Source organism: Typopeltis vanoorti, chromosome 13 (genome assembly GCF_054136105.1).
Source record: "Typopeltis vanoorti isolate ZY-2024b chromosome 13, IOZ_Tvanoo_1.0, whole genome shotgun sequence".
Taxonomy (NCBI): Eukaryota; Metazoa; Arthropoda; class Arachnida; order Uropygi; family Thelyphonidae; genus Typopeltis; species Typopeltis vanoorti.
The window spans coordinates 60,529,343-60,552,158 of NC_143561.1; the positions used below are offsets into that span (position 1 = coordinate 60,529,343).

The 22,816-nt window shown below is 31.5% G+C and overlaps 1 protein-coding gene across 1 annotated transcript in view; it reads left to right on the forward strand.

The window, feature by feature from the left end:
* The window catches only part of LOC150100207 (CKLF-like MARVEL transmembrane domain-containing protein 4), a 96,076-nt gene extending 83,289 nt beyond the window's left edge, over positions 1-12,787 (forward strand). Inside the window, exons 5-6 of the mRNA XM_090402751.1 lie at positions 4,712-4,887; positions 10,369-12,787. Of these exons, the coding sequence (XP_090258877.1) occupies positions 4,712-4,852 (141 nt within the window). The 3' untranslated portion in view covers positions 4,853-4,887; positions 10,369-12,787. The remainder of the gene's footprint in view (positions 1-4,711; positions 4,888-10,368) is intronic.
* The last annotated feature ends 10,029 nt before the right edge of the window (positions 12,788-22,816 follow it).

Consider the following 22,816-nt stretch of genomic DNA (forward strand, 5'->3'; position numbering starts at 1 on the left):
GGCTACCACAAAGCAATCATATCAATTGCACTAGGCTACCATAAAGCAATCATATTGCTGCTGCTTCATTATTAATGATGAATCATGATACCTGTATATAAATATGAATTTCTTTTTCACATCATCTTTTCATTTTTGATGTCTAGTGTTAGTAATATGTATAACATCTACAATGTTTTGTATCATATATGTAGTTACTGACAGACACTATTCATCTTGTAAACAGATGATGTAAACTTACACTATTGATAAAGACAGTACATTACTGTAAATGTGTTTTCAATTCCTTATGATTTTTCTGTAATAACATTTTCTTTTCTCTAGCTTAATTTATTATAAAAATATAGTACACCTAAACCTCTTTTTACACGATAGATACGTTCCTAAAAATTATGCGTAAATAGAATTCGCATAGAAAGAACTACTGACTCCATAGAAAAAGTGAAGATTAGTTCCAAACCTGAAATATAAGCAAAATAATGAAAAAAACAAACATTGAATTCGTTAGGATCGTAAGATTTTTATTTACATTTCATGGAGAACACACATACAGTATATATAATGAATTTTAATAACTTTAAAAAAAAATTCATTTTAGTTGTTTGCTAAGGATTCTATAAGAAAATTATGTTATTCGCTATCAGTTTCTGACAATGCGAAAGTTTTCGTGAGACTGTAATATCACTAGAACTACTAGATATGGTATTATCATCGTTGACTTCCACCTCAACTTGTGGAATTCTTCTTGTCACGTCTTGAACAAAAGTACTGCTGGTTGTTTCAGTGGTTTTAGGCATGAACTCAGTTATTAATCGCTGTGTTGATGCTTTAGATAAGTCGTGATATAATTCTCTGTATGAAGACATTAACAACGTAAGCTCATGAAAACTTCCCAGCACGTTCTTCATTGTTGTTGGACATCATGTTGGACAAAATAATTGCTTAAATTACTGCCCAGTTTAAGACCTTCTTTAGTAATATCAGCAGTAAAAGTAGGATTATCTTGATCATTATCATTAACTTCTTCACTTTCAGGAGTCTCAGAAACAATCTCCACTATTTCGTCTTCACTAAGAGGTTTATCAATTAACAATTCTTCGATATCTGCCAACGTAAGATCATTGAATCCTTCTCCGCCAATTTCACATGCCAAATTTATTATATTGGGGAATTCTGCAGTATGATTGAAGGGAACAGGAGCATTCTCTTTAACACATGCGGGCCAAGCAACTTTCCAGCATGCATTCATAGTTTCTGGTCTCAATTCAGATAACGATAATCGAACCTGATCAATATAATTCATAATTGAAAATTTTTTTCCACACATCCATAACTGACTGTGTTTCATCATCATTTAGCTTGTTCAAAACCTATTGAAATGTTCGTCTGACATAATATGTTTTAAAAGTCGCAATTATATCCTGATCTAGAGGTTGTAGCAATGATGTGGTATTTGGGTGGCAGAAAAAAAAATTGCACATTTGGGTGTTCTCTGGCAGGGTGACCAGGTGCATTATCAAGAATCAAAAGCACTTTAAATTTGAGACCCTTGTTATTCAAATAGTATCTGACTTCTGGCACAAAATGTTTGTGGAACCACTCAGTGAAAATATCAATGGTCACCCAAGCTTTTTTGTTGGCCATCCAATGAACTGGCAATTTTTGAAAATCTACGCCTTTCATTGGCCGTGGTCTTAATGATCAATTTATGAGCAGTGGTTTTAACATCCGATCTCCTAAAGCATTCGAACAAAATAGGAGTGTTATGCGATCCTTTGCTGCTTTGAACCCACCAACAGTTTTTGCATTTTTGATTATCCGTATCACACACAAAAAAAGCATGAATTTTTGCAGATTTTACAACAGTAGTTGCAACTAAAATCCTTTGTCCTGTTAATTTCTTATTTAGTATTTCCATAAAAGTAATAAATATTTATTAATAGAATATGTGCATAGCTACAAAGTTTAATTTGAAAATATTAGTTCACGCAATATGGCAGTCATTATTGATCTTTGCTGTGGATTGACAGGAGTATAAATATACTGTAATTTAAAGCATAAACCTACCTGAAGGGGCTGCTATTAATTTATGAAATCACTGATAGTTAAATGAATATCCTCTAAATTTTGGCTTTCACTTGACCCATAAGCTTAAAAGGATTTACAATATGGGGTTTTATACCATAGTGATTGTCATTGGTACTTGCAGTATTTTAAGCATTGAGTACATAGGGGCTAAATCCTTTATCAATTTAATTTCAAAATTGGTATTATTTCCTCAAAAATATTAAATTTGGCTATGAACTTAGAGTTTCATTAAACTGTTAGTTTGTGCAATCTTTATGATAGGTAATTCTAATCTTTGCCATTGATTCATCTGTAGACAAAAAAAAAAAAGGGAAAAAAAAACACTGTCGATATACGAATTAACAGCATAAAAGGCTACAAATATGTGACATTAGAGTAAATTACCATTTATTTACTGTAACGAATCAAAGTTATAAAAGTTCTTTCTCCTTCCATGCTTATTCAATTTCATTTGTCTTCAGGTAAGTTTTCTTTGGTTTCTTACAAACCTGATTAATGTGCTTATGGTAGAGTGTTTAATCATATGTGCATTATCTGCTATCTGTAATTGCACGTGTACTGTTTGCGTATTTCAATTGTACCTTTTATTCCAGTTCAGAATTCAGAGTTCTTCTTAACAGAACTTTATGTTCATTCATTCATTTTTGTTTGTAATTGAAAACTGTTCTTTTTAAGAAGCAAAGCAGTTCCATATGTACAAGACTCTTGCATTTTATAGACATGACTGTTTTTTTTTCTTTCCATACAGTGATGTGATTGTAGCAATATCTTTATAATCTTTGTGGAGAGAATCCATTTTAATACATAATAAGAAAACAGAAGCATCAATCTTCATACTTTTATAAAATATAAATATATATTTCTTCAACTTATAAATACTATTATGGAGTGCACTGACTCAGGAATGTGTTTGGGGAGTATGCCATCTGTCTACAGTTATACCTATACAAAAATGCTATTTAGGCTAGACTGGGAAGGGGGATCTATTTCAGATATATTAAAAACCAGTATTTGATTGGTTTTTGTACATTAACTAATAATAAACAGCAACTGTATATATTGGCAACTTAGTACTAGAATGAAAAAAAATGACTCTCCATAATGAAAAACATTTCCTGTCCCCAAGGAACATCATACTGCATCTTTCTAAGCAACATTCATTTTTTCCCCATAGAGTCACGCTGCACAGCTGTAAGCCAAACAAAGTACTGTAGAAATTTTATTATAACACTAAATACAGCATGAATGTGCTATTTTTTTTTTTTAACAATGGGATGGACTGTACATTTTATGGTTATTGCATAATACTTTTTCTGGTCTCTCCTTAATTTTGTAATAAATTGATGGCAAAGCCTGAATTATTTTCTGTGAATTTGACATTAGCAGAAGAGGAAAGAAGTAATGGCAGGAATTTTGATCAGCAAATTCTGAACTCTGTATGAAAATGAAACTGGCTCCAAATAGATTATTCAGAATAAAATAATGCTACAATTAAAAATAAACTAATAAATCTAAGATTTAAAAAAAAAAAAAAAATCCCCTGGATATCTTCATTACTTGTTACAACATACCTGTTTATACATCCTAGAACATTGGATCTCATTAGAAAGAAGTATTCCATTTAAAAAAAAAAAATTACTTTCTGCATATGTGACTGACTTAATTCAGGATACAAGTACTTTTTTTTAATACTTGTGAAAGCTGAAATGTCTGTTTACATCAGCTAAATTACTAAAAGCTTAGTAAATCACCGAAATGATTTGTCTTTTTACACTTCAAAAAATGTACAATAGTGTGAAAAAAGTAGTAAAACAAAATCTAAATCAATAACTGATTGAAAATTGCCTGGGTGTAAAACCTTTTACAGATCAAAAATTCAGCCTGCAGGATTTTAGTGTATTACATAATTTCCAATCCCCTTACCAGGTCCTTGCAGCTGTAAACTGTCTTACTTTGGCCAAACATGCAGGACAGCGAATATCAGAATTTCGGAACACAAGGACTACATCCGGTTTCACAAGTACAGCCACTCTGGTCTTGCAGACCATGCTCTGGATACATGCCACAGAATACGGTGGAAGAAAGCTACAATAATACACCATAGCAAGTTCAAATTTGAAAGACTATTCATGGAATCGGCCTCAGCCCTAAGAACCTCTCCAAACCTCAACAAATTTGGTTGCATGAGACTGCCCCAAATTTGGGACGCTTACATCAGCAGACCTTCAGCCCAACAGCCAAGAACACCTACACAGCCTGCTAGGGGGGCACCATCAGGACTTTTAGGAGAACAATAGCTTCCTCACTTCATTCTCAGTTACTGTGTTGTAGTGCCTGCGTGCACGTTCCTTTTGAAGATGGCAACGTAACATTGTTGAAATACGGAAATATTTATTCAAGTGTGATTTAATTTATATTCTTATGTACGTTATCAATTCCTTAAGTGATTTAGTAATCCAATCCCCTTATATATATGTATATAATTTTCTATTACTATTGCTGTAAAAAATAATTTACCTATTCAGAGCACTTTTCTAGTAATTTTTGAATGCCATTTGTTTTTATCGATTTATTACATTTATTTTTAACTTTTTTTTAATTTTTAATTTTTTATATTTCATAGTTCTTTGGCTATCTGGGAATGGTATTATATGCATTTGATGCATTCTTAAAATTCAGAGGTTGGCGCAATGGGGAAATAGCTCAAGGAGAAAGAACTACTACTTCCCAAACCTCTGCAGTCACTCCAAATTATCCTGCATAGTTCATCTGTATCTTAAATTTAAATAGATGTTTCAGGTAAAGCATGTAGTTGGATTGTTTTTTAATGATTGGATTAAACTGTGAATTCTTTTATTTTAAATCATTAATGGATGAATAAAAAATGTTATTTATTATAAATAGTTCCTTTAGGACCAGTTTACAACAGATTTTTGAAATTGTGATGAAGCTATTTTATGGTTGAGTTGTGCTCTAATTTATGTGCTTATTGGCTGACATGTTTTTGTTATGAGAGTAGGGGGGGGGTGCATTGGGTATGTAGATAGTGTTGGATCTTGAATGAAAGGATTTCCTTGGAAAATTATTTTTGTTTCAAGATCTAACAAATTTAGCTAAAACAATAATGAAAATGCTTGTAAATAAGTGAAGATACTAATTTGTTTAAAGAATTATACTAATACAAATTTTGAAATATTAATTAAAGGTGAAAGATGTCATAAGATTATAATGTAAGAGGTTTCTCTATGAGATGTATATTAGAGCATAGTAACGAAAGTTCAAAATCTACTAACAACAACTTTGGATAAATTGTATAGCCGACGGCAAATTGTTCACGTGCACAGTGTTTTCCGGGAAGATGCGGCACGTGTATGAAGTATTCCAGGAAGATAGAAATGAAAATACGAGCCGGGTGCAAAAAGAAAGTGTCGGGCAGAAAGTTTTGGGTGAAGAGGGCGCTTGAGATGAGATATAAAACGGGTTTGTCCCCCCCACCCCATTCATGGCTTTTTAGGTTTTTTCATCTGGAGTTGCTGGAGAATTTCTTGTGGAGTCGGGAAGAGTTTGAGAGTTCGGGATCTAATCAATAGCGGGCAGGACAGCTATTCTCTGCTGTCGGTTCATGATGTCGTGCAGAAAGAATATACGAAGAAATATTCGGTGCTCTTCCGAGTAAGCTTGAAGAAACTGGCCGCCACATACGTCCACGTGGATCGATCCAAGCCATGCTGTTTCCAGTCGAGAATGCGATGGAAGGACAGAACAATGAAGGCCAAATCTAGCCTGTGAGTCAATCACAAAGGACGAGCTCGAACATTTCGGAGGGAATTTATATAAAAATGACAGACTGAATGAGTTCCAGGAATGTGGTAATGTAAAACCCTTTTATAATTCTTTTGTTAAGAAAGAATGGAATATTGTGTTATGGAAGAAACGAGATGTTATGTTATAAAACTCTAAACTTGTAGGAAGAAGGACTATAGTGAGATTTAGAGAGCAGTGTCTAGAATCTAAAGGCTGTTTCCTTAGTATTTATGTGAATGAGTAGTAGTTAACTTGCTAAAAGTAATGATCTATAGAGTTATCGATGTGAATGTTTTAAGAATATGTGTAAGCTAGTATGGATATTTAAAAGATACTAGCAAGAATTTTGTGTAGTGAAATTAGCCTATGCCTGGATATGATGTGTGAATTACGGTTGCTATATCTAACCTTATAATTTGGGATAACTCTTCCTATTGAGTGTTTTTTTTTTGTAAATATGTAATCTTAGAAATCTAAAAAATGTATCTTGATTATATTAACCTGTTTTGTGCCTTGATTTGAATCCAATGCACTGCTTGCTAACATTTGAATCTGAGCGGGAAAGAATTATATAACAGAGACCACGACTGCAAACTAAAGTATTTTAAGAGAGATAGATGAAATTGAAATAAAGAATAATTAATAGATTGATTTACTTAGTATATTTTCTGAGAGTTGCTCCTTGGTTAAGAGGAATTTCTAACCTAGGGATCTGGCTGGTGCAGCTTGATCAAATAAATATTGCCAGAACCTGATTAGGAGGTAACTCCAGACCGTTATTGCTGAGGATCGGACTCTATTCAGAAGTCTACCCTTTGTTGATTTATTTAATATACTTAATCTTTCTAAGAATCAGGCCAACTGTCTGGACAGATTTAACTGTAGATAAGAGAGTACAGAATTCTGATAGTCTCGTGTGTATAGACCATGGAAGTATATAGTTAAAGAAATAGCACTACACAGTACAATCTAAGATAAGTGATATAAGTAGGAGAACACAATAAAACATAAATTAAAGAAATGTCACGACATAACAATAGTTAATTAGTGGATGCAGGAATTAAATTTTATTTTCCCTATGACACCTACTATTAAATTTCTTTACTAACAAATATGTATAATAGTTGCTACATAAATATGAAATTTTTCATTTGTATATCCAATTCGTAAGGCTGTTTTTGTTTTTTCTCTATGGCATCAGTCCACTTTCTCATGAATAAAATTTGTGAGTTAGAGACAATACTTGCAAGAAATTGTTGTCACTTTAGAAACAGTATATTTGTTCATGTTCAGTTGTAACCTTTGTGTGCCATTACAAAAACTAGAAATGAAGTGGATGTTGGCATACTTCTAATTTGAAAACTTAACCATCTTGTCAGTAAAAGCATAGTTAAAATGATCATTCTAATAACACCCAATGGAGCATGTTCCATTGGGTGTTGTTAGGTTATTGTTGCTAGTTCAAACTCTGAGAATGATTGCAAGAACTAGACTACATAGAACTGTGACAATGCAGTCAGTTGAAGTGACCATATCTCCCACAGATATTTTACACACACACAGGGGTGGCTCATGAGTCATGGAACATTCTGTAGAAAGGGCCAGTCTTTGTGAAGCAACTGCATAAGCTTTTTTAATATCACTATATTTTTTATTATTTTTATTTTTTATATTAATTATGAAAAACCACATCACATAAATGCTTTTCGTTTTTGGCCTCAAAGACGGGTCCTTTCTACAGAATGTTCCATGCCTTAGGGGCCACCGTGCACAGACTCCATATAAGACCTATAACTACTGTGTCTTGAGTGATTTGAATTTGACTCCTGTCAGTGTAAATTTTTTTCGCTTAGTCATTCAAGGAATCAGTTCCTGACGTTTATTAGATTTCTCCTGTGATACTCTGTATAAGTTATTGAAAAGAGCACACCAAATAGATGTTGGAAGGACAACATCCAATAATCACCAACATCTCCAGTTGACTTTATGTACATATACAATTTTTAGATAATTGATAATTATATATTATGACAACTAAGTTGCACTACAATGAATGTTATAACAAATTATAACTAAAGCTGCCATAGGAAACTGCATTTACTGGTAGACATCATCTTGAAAATATTTATCTAGAAATAAATGTATAAAAGAGTTGTACAGAGGTGACAAGGACTGATGTGAGAACAAAAGTTGAAGAATTGGAGGTACTTAGTTTATTGCAGAATCTGAATGCAAATACAGCTGTGGGATTGGATGGGATATTGGCTCACATTTTATGAAAATTTGCAAGGGAACTTTTGATGCCTTTTGACTAGGCTGTTTAAGTCTCAGCTTTAACAAAGTCCGAAGAGAATTGAAGGAAGGCAAACTAATTTCTTTGCATAAAAGAGGATCTAAGTCTGTGGTAGCAAATTATAGAGTAATTAACATCTCAGGATGGTGATAAAAGTGCTGGAAAATTTGGTGAAAAAGAGAATTCAGGAATGGATGGATAAGAATGATACTCTGAGGGACAGCATTTCTTCACTTCCAGATCTCTCATCTCCTTTATCCTCTTTAAAGTTTTCCCACCAAGTGTATACTTACATCCCATCGTTGCTTTCCAAATTCAAATCTTACACTTTGCAACACTGAACTGACAGTTTCACTTACCTACCATTCATGCAATCTATTCAAGTCCTGTAAGGCTATAACATCTACTTGACTCTGCATTGCTCTCCAAGGTTGTATATCATTAGTTAAACCCATCCCAATATCATTAATATACAAATTGAACAACAATTGCCCTAATACAGATCCCTGCAGCACAAGATACTGCACTCCCATATACAACTTTCTAATACCTGTCTGACAGCCAGTTGCCAACCCATCTCGCTGTCCAGTCTCATCTGTTTCAGTTTATTTAGCAACTTGTTGTGTGGCAGTCTATCAAAAGCTTTTGCAAAATTTAAGTATACCATTGTATATATGTATCTGCCTTGTCCAAACATTTTGTCAGCTTGTTATAGTATATAAGTAAGTTAGTAGAGCCTCCATAGCTCAGTCGGTATAGATGAAGCCCTTTGGTTGGAAAGAAAGACCTGGGTTCGATTCCCGTCCAAGACACGAGGAACCTTTATCTGGTCTCTTTTGACTAAAGGTGAGTTAGCCAGTCTCATGGAGGTAGGGGGTTTTATCTCCCGGAAACTCCGGTTTTTTTCCCATCCCCCAGAACAGGCAAACCGGCCCTGAACACACATCTACAGACATAAAATACGTACTTAATCCCTCATGTGGAGGGCTCAGCCTGTCCTAAGGAATGGGGGGAGGAAAGGAGGGGACCCCATATGAAATAAAATTTAGTAAAACATGATCTCCTTTTAACAGACCCATGCAATCACAGAATACTGCTGTTATCAACCCATTTCTGTATCCTTGTTGTTGCTAATCTCTCTAATATTGTTAATCACAACTCCAGATATACAGATTGTCCTTAATTTGTAGTCACAACCTTATCACCACATTTATGCAGTGGAACAGTTTTATTTTCTTTCTGTAAGACACATGATATGTCATCAAATCTTATCCTATTAGCTTGAAAAAGATCTGAAGTAATTTAGATCAAAAGTAAAAAGTCCAGATATGATAAAAATGTTTTAAATTATTATGATCATGTAAACTTAGAATGAATCAAAACTAAATGATCAGTGGAATGTTTTTTTGCTCATGTTAAAAAATTAAGCATATAAAACTAGATTTTTGGGGTACAGGAACATTTCAGATTGGGCAAAGTATTTAACATTCTATGCTAATTTTATAGTCCTCAACTAGTGAAATAATAATCTGACAATTATGTTACTAGTTTCCTATCAACATTTTCTGCCAAATTTCTTTATTATGTGTCGGCTCTGATGTGATTAGTTCTTGTTTTTCCACATTCTAAAATATTCTTAATTGTGCACGTACATGCATGCACACACACACACACTCTCACTATGATCTTCTTCCTGTTTTTTCTATTTTTGCTTAAAACATCTGTTTTTTCTCATGTTTAATACTATTATTTTCTCACAGTGTTGCTTTATACATTTGTGTTTATCCTCTTCTTTTGAGATTGTTCCCATAGCTGAGTTTCACTACTGAACCAAGTTTTCTGAACTGTTGTATAACTGGGCAGTGCAGACACCATGGTATGTTGTACCATCGTGATGTGTATGTAGTTTTAGCCAATATAGGATAGTTTGTTTGGCTGGATCCCATGCAAACAGCCCATCAGCATTCAAGTGGACATGTATTATAGAGGAGGGTAGAGATTGGATTTTGGGTCAAAAGTTAAAGGAGACACATATATAGGATATGTGTACATCTACATTATATCCTTAAGATATTTCCAAAGTATTTGATTTCAAATTATATAATTACTTTAAGTTAACTTGTATGAATATGTGAATATGTAAAAAAAAAATTAACTTACCCTTTTTTTTTTACTTTCTGTAGATCCATAAGAAGAAACTAGTGTTTAGAAGGAGTTGTTGGCTGTCTAAAGAAAGAGAAAGAAAGGTTTTATTGTTTATTATAATATTATAATGAATTTGAAATATATTTGCTGTATAAATTAGTCGTTTATTCATTATTTGTGTATAAACCTTGACCAGTCAATAAATCTTTGTTACTGATTGGTCAGGGTTTATACACATGCACTCAGTACTACTGTTATCAGTTTCCAGTAATGCTCACATTGAATATTCTGCTTTGTGCTATATTTAGTGTTAAAGCAGCAGTCATAAAATGTAACCTGAGATTTTGCTTAAAAAATATGGTTTTGTACCAGTTTTATGCATTTCAGAGTTGCTATCAATATGTCTGTCTGATGTAGCCTTTGATCTCCTATTTGACAGCTGTGACTAATTTTTCTATGGATAATAACTGTTTTTAAAAAATAGTTCCCACTCCTTTTGATTCCACGTTCGTAACTTTATCATCAATAAATTAATATACTTATTATTAAAAGTGAATTGCTTGAACACCAAATATGTTAGTTATTAGATATTTTCTTTTACCTTATTAAAGTAGCAATTTCCATTATTGTAATAAATTCATTCCCCATTTAAATCATTCACATTTACCATAGAAAAACTGAAGATTTAAAACTAGACTAATTTAATTTTCACACCACCCCTTAATAGTTTCATTTTTATTATTGGTAGATTGTATGAGTTGTTGTTTGTGTTGGATTTTTATCTAAATTTAATTTAAACTGATTTCTAGCAGTTTTTGATAATTCTTCATTAGTAGTTTGCAAGTATTGTCTAGAGCAATTAAGAGATGCTGCACTCTACTTTCATTGTCATCACACGACCTTTTTGTTATTGCAATTTCCAGTATGTGTGGTGTACAGAATGTCAGGTGTAAGTTTTCATAGTGAAAAAATACCAGTATGTCATACTGGTTTTAACCATCACAAAGAAAGAAGAGGATAGAAAAAAGAAAATCACTGAATATACCTATCCAAATCATATTATGCTAAGTAAACAAGATTTTCATTTCAAGAACTGTTCTGTATGTTGATAGAAATATGAGCCATCTTATCTATGTAACTGTAACTAGTTACATAAATTTTTTTTTTGTATCTTCTACTTAATTTTGTTCATCACTACCTCAAAAACAATATTTTATTAATCAGTTTTTTTATTATCTATGGATAATAACCGATACTTCATTTTTAGATTCTAGAAATGGGAGATAAAGTATTGATTTCAGATCATTAAAAAAAAATAAAAATTGGATAATTGTATTGTCGCCATTTGTTATCATAGCTGAACCTAGAGATATTTTTGGCATATGTATACTATAGACTTTTTTATTTGGCATTATTTTGCCATTAAAATGGTCCAGATAACTCAACAAATTTGAATAGTGGTCCAGAATACTACATTTAAATTCTGTCGAACTCAGGAGAAATTATGAGCAATTAGACTTGTTTTGTCAACAGAGATAGCAAATGAGGAAATCCTTCATCATCCATTCTTGAACCTAAAGAATGAAAATTGCTACACTATAGTGTATTCACATGACCAAATGAAAACAAACTTAGCAGGTTCTTATAACCGTTTATATACATTGCAATTTGAAATAGTTTACCGTTAAATTTTCTATTGTTGATACTGTAAATATTCTGTTGTGAATACTGTAAATGTCACAAATATCATTTTTATTAGAACCATCATGATTTTTATAATATTTCCAGTATTCAAAGAGAATTATTGAATGGTAGTGATACTTTGTAAGGCAACTGACATATGTCAAAAATTGTTTATGAAACTTCAAGTTTTCAGTTTATGTACTATAACCATAAAGTTGCTTTGCCTAATTTTGCATTGCAAATGGTATGATCGAGACCAGAATTGAATTGATTGACAAATTTTAATTGAAATCCTCAATGTCAGATTTCATTAAATTCCATCCAGCCAGTGCAGACTTATCAGTTAGAATTATTTTGCAAACAAAAAAAGAGGGGGATTTAATTTATTTAGATCAAAATTGAACCACGTGGACATTTTTGTATACATCAGAAATTCCAAACTTTATTATTAAATTCTATCCTGCCAGAGCAGCAGAATTGTTCGAAATTGTGATTTTTAGCATTTTGTTTCTTTGTGTCCCTGTAAATAATCTAATTGGAAAATCAAAATGGCTGAATGCTTTTATAGCAGCTCCAAATTCCAACTTTCAATAAAATCCGTCCAGTGAGATAGCCAGCATTACTTGTACATGGATGTGAAGAAAAAAAAAAAGACTCTTATGCATGTGCATATTTTGTGAAATGTGCCTAAAGCATGATTGAAGGGAGGGTGCTCTTAAACTGTATGGAAATATGTAATCTCTAAAATAGCATAATAAATTTGTTACCTCCCCATGGTTATGACCAAGTAAACATTTTGCTTTATTTAATAAATTAAACTCAACTAATTCTGTGATATGACTGAAATAAAGCTAATTTATAAAATTAATATATCATTCAGAATCAAGTACCTTGATCATCAGTATCATGTGTATATCACTTAATATCTGTAGGGTAAGATATTAGATTACAATGTTTTGAATTAGTCCTTATGCAAAGATTCATCATGTGATATTGTTTGAAAATGTGACTGAAATCACATTGATTAAATAATTTTAATATAGAGCTTTTTTATATATGTACTTTATTTAGAATTCAACATACCTCTGAAATCATTCAAAAACACGTCCTCACTTATGCTAGAATTCTTAAGAAAGATAGGATTATCTTAAGTTGCTTGCATTTATTACAATCCATAGTTTGGGAATTCTTGATTTTTAAGGTCTTTTTTAAGATTTAAAAAAAAAAAAAAGTGGGATGGGAATCCCACCTCATCAGATCACTCATCCATCATGATGTTGAATGAGTTTAATAGTTTATTTCTCTGCTGTGACTGATAACTCCATGAATTATCTAATTATTGTCATATGCTGCATTAACAACCTGTTATATTTGGAGGTTTGCATTATTTCCAAACTTGGTGAGATTGCGTATAAATAAAATTAAATATCAGCATTCTGCTGTAGAAAACTACCAGCCAAAGCCTCATGGCATTGATGCTATTCCAAAGAAAATGGGCATTATTTCCCATTATACAGTGAATGATGGCTTGTTAATTTTTTTTTAAGTTACATTAATGACAGTTTTCTTGAGGAATTTTATTGATTAATTGAGCTAGCAATTCACTTTCAACATATCAGAGTTGGAGTTAAGTATTTTTCTATATCTTCCAGCAGCATATATGAGTATTTTTGATATTAAGTAATTTGACTTAATGTCAAAAATTTGACTAATAAAAAAAATACTGTAATACATTTATATATTTATAGAATTTCTTCAGCAGTAAAATCTTAAATAATAATAAATCATAAGAATAAAATAAAAGTAAAATATTAAGAATTATTGAAATATATCTGTTGAAAATATGAAAATAATTATATTTTTTCAATTATAGTTACATGAAACAAATGTACTGTGATCTAACGCTGATATTTGTTTGGGCTTGTCATTGCTATTGATACGAAACTTTTATTATTGGTGTTTGTTCTTGGTGATGATGAAATATTTTTAATAAACAATTTTTAATATGTAAATTTATTTATTAATAAATTCGTTACTGATTTGGGTTACCAAGTAATTTTATAAGCTTGGTTATTTAACTCCTAATCCCAGGTAAGCAAACAATTAAGTTTGCGCCTGAAACATAGTTCAAGTCTAAAGATGGTAACCAGGGCAACTCATTGTAAAGGTGGGTAAAGCTTTAATCACTATTCTTAGTATTTTCCAATAATGTAAAGCACATCTCACTAAAAGATGTATACTGCAATACATTATGGGTGGGGTCACTACCCAGACTGGTTTCAACCTTTTTTTGAGGACTCCTAAGTAATTAGCTAGACCATAAATACCAAGGTTTCTGTAATACAGAGCCTTATCAACTTTACCTATAGAAGTTGCTGCAAGGTGTTTTTACTTTTAATAAGAATCTCTGGAGGAGATATAGATGTTATTAATTTTTTTAACTTGGGGATATTGTATATACTAATATACAATATCCCCAAGTTAAAAAATTAATAACATATATATATATATATATATATATATATATATATATATATTCAAATATTACAAAGTATGATTAATAAATTTTCCAAACACCTTATGGCTGCAATAAATTTAGTTTAATCCTTTATCCAAGTGTAAGCAAACAAAGTTTGCGCCTGAAAATATCTTCAGGACTGTGGTAAGGTAGTACAACACCGGGAAACTCATAGCAAAGGTGGACCAAGCTAACATCACTCCTATCTCAGTAACTCCCATAATGCAAAACACATCCCTTACTACCTTACCCCAGTCCTGAAGATATTTTCAGGCACAAACTTTGTTTGCTCACACTTGGATAAAGGATTCAACTAAATTTATTATAGTCTAACCAAGTGAAAAATAAACTTTCACCATCTTTCTCTAAATCCAGAGGAATTTAATAAAAAAAAGGTAGCACACCATTTGGCAACTCCTGTAGGTAAAGATGACCTTGCCATTGCTTCTGCCTGGTATCTCCACTTCTGGGCCTGGCTCCCACTGAAGAGACCTCAATAAAGGTCGAAACTAGTCTGGGTGGCCCTTCCCTTAATGCATAACATTATACATATCCATTATACATAGACCATGCAAAACACATCAAGGAGATGTGGTTTGCATTATGGGAGATACTGAGATAGGAGTGATGCTAGCTTGGTCCACCTTTGCTACAAGTTGTCCGGTGTTGTACTACCTTACCCCAGTCCTGAAGATATTTTCAGGCGCAAAATTTGTTTGCTCACACTTGGATAAAGGATTAAACTAAATTTATTATAGTCTAACCAAGTGAAAAATAAACTTTCAACACCTTATGGCTGCCTTAATAAACTTAAAATGAAAGTACTCAATGATTTTGATCTTTATATAACTAAATTTATTTCAAGGATAGCAAGAATGGGAATGTATTTTTTTAATAATGTATGCATTCATTTTATAAATGAAGTATTAAAATTATACAAAAAAAATTCATTACTCACATTCTATTTATTTTTAAAACAAATTTTTTTGTACATGCTCAGAAGCAAGACAGTTAATTTAGCATGACTTCATACATGCATAATCTTTTTTTTAAGACATCCATAAAATCTACCCAGTTCACAGATATTTCAGATGTCAAATTATAGAAAGTTTCTTTTGCAGACTGAATTTTGTTATTTGTATTTAATTGTAGAAATGAGTTATTCTAGTTATTCCAGTTATTAATTGTTTAAATATCCATGTAGTTGCTTTCAGGTACATTTCCTCTCTGGATTCATTTGGCTATAGTAATTTTCTTGTCATTGAGCATGATGCAATCAACAAAATAGAACTTATTCTTTCATCCCAGAAAACATTAAGTTAATCTTACAAGACAAAATATTTCAATATGATTACTTTTTAAATAATGTATTTAACAAAATAAAGTATTTTCTGATGCTATTTGACTTTAGCAACAAAGTTGGTATAAAAAAAAAAAAAAAAAAAAAAAAAAAAACATTTTTCTGCCAGTGGGTTCAAATCCTACCATAAAAGAAATGTTTGTGAAGTTCTTTCCATCTCTGGTATTAAGATTCTCTGAGGTGTGTGTGTGGGGGGGGGGGAGAGATCAGGTACCAAGCGAGTTCATGAAATACTCTATCACTTCTAACTTGTTTCTTGGATAGTCCAAGTGGTAAATTCTCACATTCCAGCTCTAGAGTTCTTAGCACAAATAATTCTTAGTTCACTCAGTCTTTCAGAAAGCATTTTTTGGGAGAGGTTGCTATTAAAAAAAAAAAAAAAAAAAGCTTAAATCAAACTATTAAGTCAGTTGTTTACCTTTCTTTTGATATTTGCACATGGATGATATTCATTTTCCTCATAAGTGTACTGTTACTTGTGAAAAATAGCATATTATTATTTGTGTTTTTCACTAAATAGCCTCTTGAGGGGAGGAGGGCAAGTATTTCCTCCTAGAAATTTCATTGTTTCATATTGCAAAACACAAAGCATGCAGTTAGCAGACATCATGCACTAGCCCTATAACTTTAGTTGTTTTTGGCTATAATTCAAAACATCTTGATCCTTTAAAAAAAAAAAAAAAAATTTAAAAAAAAAATAATTTTGTTAATTCAGCTAAAATCAAGAATACAGAAAATAATTTGCAAATAACTAAATAACACATGTATTTTCAAATCCATTAGAAATGTCAGTAGCTAAAACCTGGAACTTAACAGTAGTCTTTTTGTAGTTGTATATCAGTATATATCTGCTGGATTTGAATATTCTTAATTTTTCTGCTTTCTATAGCCAACAGTAAGCAAATCACTGATATGTGCTATTCATGAAATTATTAGACTGGTGGAACTTAATGATGCCATAAGAAAATTTTTAAGTTCTGAACATGTGTTAATTTTATGGCCGAAGACATTTTTTACTAAATCTTATTTGCTTGGGGAAAAGATCTATGATAATCCTGCCTGCATTGAGTGGAACTTTATTAGCATTTTTCAGTTGATTTTTTGGTGGAAAAAGCATCAATTTCATCCAGCAAATAGATCTTCCTGTGAACACATGCATTGAACAGACATGTTTAGAAGTTATAACTACCCTGTTCTTGCAAAATATGGTTTATAATGCTTTTAAATTCTGAAAATTATATTGCTCCTAGCATTTAAGGTTATACAGAAAGATCAAAGCTATTTTTGCTGATGGAACACTCCCCTTTTTTTTTTAAAGAAGAATTATCCAACTAGGTTGCTAAAGATGCTAAATAAAAGATTATATTAAATAAGGATTATTAAATTTTATATACCTGTGTGCATTTTTTGAAGGTAAGGATGATTCAGTACTCTAGACCAAGACTTGATTAGTAATTAGGTGTTAAAGATGAAGTGCTGATAGTCTGAGTTTAGATATACTCATCAGACAGCCAAAAATATGAATAAACCAATAACAAAGAAATGAACCAAACAAACCAACAATTTTAAAGAGGTGAAAATAAAGAACAAAAGGAACATAAAACCTGTTAAGCCACTTCACTTGGTTGTGACAAACCCTTGGCTTGAAGAGAAGAAAAGTCAAATATCATTAATATAGCACTGAATGCTATTTTAATTTTCTATATGTTTTTAATAGCAAATCTTTTGAAAACATCTTCAATAGATCCTTGACATAGGATATTGTATTTGCCTACATTAATGCTTCTCAAATTTTTTTTGTACTATGGCCTCATTTGGAAAGTATAAACAGTGTTATAAAACTTAGTCTACATAAAGTACTATAAAATTGTCAGATTTATACACTAAAGTATGAGTGAGGGAGATTTTGGATGCATTTCTGGAAGGGAACTAGTTTTTAGTTTAGAAAGATTGAAAATTATGGCTGTCATTTCCTCAGAAATGAATTTTCTCATTACTTGATTTTGTAATTGTGACCCGCCTTGATATTTTTTTGTCTATTATGACATCCATAAACTTTAATATATAGATGATTATTTTTTATCTTCCATTTTGCAGATTGGAGTCAGTAGCTTGTAAAGCCATGTAACTTGGCTTTCATAGCCTGAAATTCGTTATATATCTTGCAGTTTGTGAAACATTTGATCTAAATGTTTTTGTCCTCTTAAACAGACCTTTAGTCTTATCTAACTGAACAATGTATACTGAAACTGAAATATAGATAATGTTAAGCTTTTGAAGATCATTTAAAACTTCTTGAAACCCCTGTACATATAAAGTGAAAAATATTTTTAACAAATGTACAGTCGCTGATTTCATATCTATTTTTCTAAATTCATGTTTTTCATAATCATTGAAACTACTAATTTGGCTATTAAGTTGTGGTGGTGAGATTTCTTACAGGCTCTTGAATAGTACTATTATTCTCTTTTGAAATATTTAATGTATGCATAAAGAAGTAATGAAATTATATGCATTTTAGGATTTCAGTGAACTTTCAAACACATTACTGATTACTTATCTGACATTCAACTAACAAAATGTCAAATTGCCTTCTTGTTGTGGTCAGATAAATGGTAGATTACTGTAATAACTTTCTGATACCAGTTATAGTGCTCAAACTTTGTGAAATTTGATATTTTTCTTACATTGAAGACTTGAATGAGGTTCAAAGAGGGGATTAACGTTGAGTAATAATGCTGAAACTTTCTCAAAATTTAATGATTCATGGGGCCAAATTAGTCATTTTTCAGAATGTCAGATGCTGTCTATTTATGGGTTTATTTATACATGTATATAATGCCAAAATTTGTTCATAATGTGTGTGTTATATTAGCATAGATGCTGTTCATATGTATAAATTATAAATTGATTATATAAAAGTTGTTTCTATATATATTGGGACTAGCTAAACTTTCTCACAAGCAGATTGCATATTAAATCCACAATAGCCTAAAACTAAAACCTTTAAAGATTATACTATCTTAATTTAGGATATGATTCAATTAAGTAATTGATGTATTATATTCAACCAGGCATAAAATCACATATTACATAGTAGGCAAAGTAATTTAATTCATGTAATCTAAATTTAGCTCTTCAAATGAAACCTTTTTATAAATATTAGATGTTTTTATCATGCATGCATTTTAGCAAATGCTCAAACTTGAGGCATCAGTAAGTCTTTGCTCTGTTCTTACATACCACAAATCTTATGTAGGAACATTATATTTCCATTTGGTAGCTGTGCTGCCTTGTAGATTAATGTAACATTAGCATAATTTTTAAACACCATAACATTAAAAAAATTTTTTTTTTCTTATTGATTAAAGAATGTGCAAATACTGCATTTGCACATTCTTATGTGCAAATAAAGTATTTACACATAAGGTGTTAGCTACAAGAAACTAATACCATATTTTTAGAACCTCCAATTTCTTAATTAGCGATTATTTAATTTCCAGGAACTTCTTAATTTTTAGGCCTGTTTTGGTCTCATCCTAGTGTTTCATTGGTCTGGTTTGTAGTTCATCTTCCTAGATTTTCTTTTGTCATTTGTTCTCAGTACCGTCGACAGGGTGTAGCATAGAGGCAGCCTCCCTCACAGCGCGGCTTAAGGGCACTCGTTCAGCCATATTGCGGTAGGCACTGTCGCTATACTAACAATTCCTGTTAGCGTAGCAAGTGCAGAAAGAAGTTTTTCTAAGCTTAAACTGATTAAAAATTATTTGTCCAAGAAAGATTGGTTGGTTAGCAACTATATCAATAGAGGCGGACGTAGCTTATAATTTAAATTTAGAAGAGTTTAAAAACAGTTTTATTGTGCGATATCCCTGTAGAGCAAACATTTGATTAATATTATTATGTAATCGTTTTGCATTTTTGTTTCTCTTATAATAAAAACAAAATAGCAATTGGAGATTTTCTTATATTTTTGTCTTATAATCCATCAGGGCAAGGAAGGCTGTGGGAAACCACCTTGCTCATAGTCACTTCCCTAGTATGGTATCATAGCTGCCCCTACCATCTGTGAGGATGAAAGGAAATCATTCCATTCCAATCTATCAGGGGCGATTTTTAATTATTTGCTCAGGGCATGATCTAATCTGACGACTACGCTGTTTGTTCTAGGTGCTCTTTCCATTTGGTTCTGTATTTTGTTTCCATTATTGATATTTGATTTATTTCTTTTATTATGTCTACATTTCTCTTTTTATCTAATCTTGTAGAACCTATTCTTATTTCTGCTGCAATGATTCTTCCTTCCATGCTTTGCTACCATATAATATTGGTTTTGATAAAATATTGTGCATTCTTAGTATCTTTTTTGTGACTATTGTGGGCTTTAATGTCTTGTTATTATTCCAGGTTACATGGAAGAATTTGTAAGTTAATTTATAGCCGAAATAATTAAAACTGACTTCTAAAATCTTCTGAATTTAAAAAAAAAATCATTTCAGATGTAATTACTCTCCACCTTATTATTTATGCAATAAAGGCATAAATATTGTAGAGCATGTTCTTGTTGCTTAAAAAAAAATAAAAATAAATCCAAAGTTATAAAATTACTATATGTATGTATCAGATATTTAAAATAACTTTCGGAAACTTTAGAAACATCATTACTGTAACACAGCCAGTTAAAAAAATATATATATATAAAAAAATTTTAAAAAAAGTATAGATCTTAGTCTGAAATTTCAGAAATTGTCATGTCACACCACCCGATTATTTTTTTTTTTTTTTTTTTTTCAACAAAAAAAAATAAAAATATTCAAACAAAAGAAACAAATTAACTGATATCATTACATGCCATTCTTGAAAAACATATCAGGGGAGTGGGGATGGACTCGTTAATAATCTAAGAGCAACAACAACAAAGTGTCAAGCATTTGCAATAAGAAGAAATTTTCTGGGTCATTTGAAATCTTAAAATCCATTTTAAATCAGTTCACATATAGAAATTAACATTTCAAACAACTAGCAGTCCAGTTACCAGTCCATCTTCTTTCTTCATAACATTGTTTGGTACATAAATGAACCTAGCAGCAACTCTTTTACTTGATCTATTGTACATCATTTGCTGGTTTGGATATTGCACACTTTATCAGAAAGACAAAACAGTTAAATATTGTTCAGAGTTACCGTGCACTGTAATTAACTATTTCAGCAAGAACTTACCTTAATTAGAATAACTTTCTTAGGAATGACGATATAATCTCCTTTTGGGAGTGTTGATTTTATTCGTTTGACAGCCACAGAAATCCATCTCTTGCATTAAATTTCTTTCTGAAAAATTGTTACAATTGCAAACACAACTTGTGAGTAGGCACACCATGGGGAAAACTACCCTCATTCTTCCAGTCTCTAAACATTGCCTGCCTTCATCAAAGAATGGCGATGATGCATTGTTTGCTTACACAATGCATCATCTCCATTCATAAAGTAAAACGTTTTGCTTTTTACTTTTTTGTAGATTGTTTTAGCAGACTTTCTTGCTCAGTTTTTTTTTTAGGTATTAAAGCTACATATTCTAGCTTTTGCCACCTGATAGCTTCATTATTTGCTAAGTCTTTATATACAGTGATTCTCTCTCTCTCTTTTCAACTATGACAGGGGTTGGCAACCTTTTGAATGAAGTCATTTTTGATCTAATTTTTAAAAAAAAATGCACAAACAGCTGCAACTCAGATGCGGGAAGTGGGAGTTAAAACATTAAATAGTGGGAAGGGTGTTTTATTAAAACATTTTTTTAAATATTATTTATTCATACCAAAAACACAAACATCCAATTAAAGTATGAATTAATGTGACTTGCTGAACTGCTTGGTCTATTTCAAGTAGTTCAGTGCTGCAATTTGCTTTAAACATGTTGAGAGACTTGCATAGTTCAGATGGTTTCTTGATTTATTTTTAATATAGTTCATGTTTTGAATATATTTGCCTGAAGTGGGAGTTAAAACATTAAATAGTGGGAAGGGTGTTTTATTAAAACATTTTTTTAAATATTATTTATTAATACCAAAAACACAAACATCCAATTAAAGTATGAATTAATGTGACTTGCTGAACTGCTTGGTCTATTTCAAGTAGTTCAGTGCTGCAATTTGCTTTAAACATGCTGAGAGACTTGCATAGTTCAGATGGTTTCTTGATTTATTTTTAATATAGTTCATGTTTTGAATATATTTGCCTGCAGAAGTATGTTGGACCAAAAACTGAGAGAAGTCCAAACACAAATATTTTCAAATCTATGTACATAGTTACTCTGTGCATTGAACACAGTTTGTTCGTACTGTTTCAACTTATCTATCTCAATCCATTTGTGTAGAATTGCAAAGGCAACCTTTTGACTTTCTAAATCCTCGATTTCAGTCTTAAGAGTCTTGTACTCCACATTTTCTTGATTTTTAAGTCCTGCATCTCCATTTCACATTGTGCTTCATCAATTTGAGAGAATGAAGAAAAATTTAACTGTGAAGTACTCACTTCAAGAAGTCTGATTTTAAAATTGATAACTTTGCCTTTCTTTCTAAAACCCTCAGATCTATGTAATTTATCTATGATAAATTCAGTATAGTTTATTAGACATACATTCACAAGAATAACTTTCTATTGCAGATATTTTGACGAGAAACTAACTGGTCACATTGCATCAGCATAATCACAACATGAAGCTAGAACAAAGAATGTTAATCCTATTTACAGGTGCTGAACCACATGCCTAAATGCCACCTTGCAGGTGATTACAAAATGAAGGATTAAAGGCAAAATTAAGTGATTTTGAAATTTAAAAACAAAAAGAGAAAAATTAAATACTTCTGGAATACTTGCTACATACAAGATTCAGCACATCATCCATCTCAAAAAATAGGCATCTTCGAAT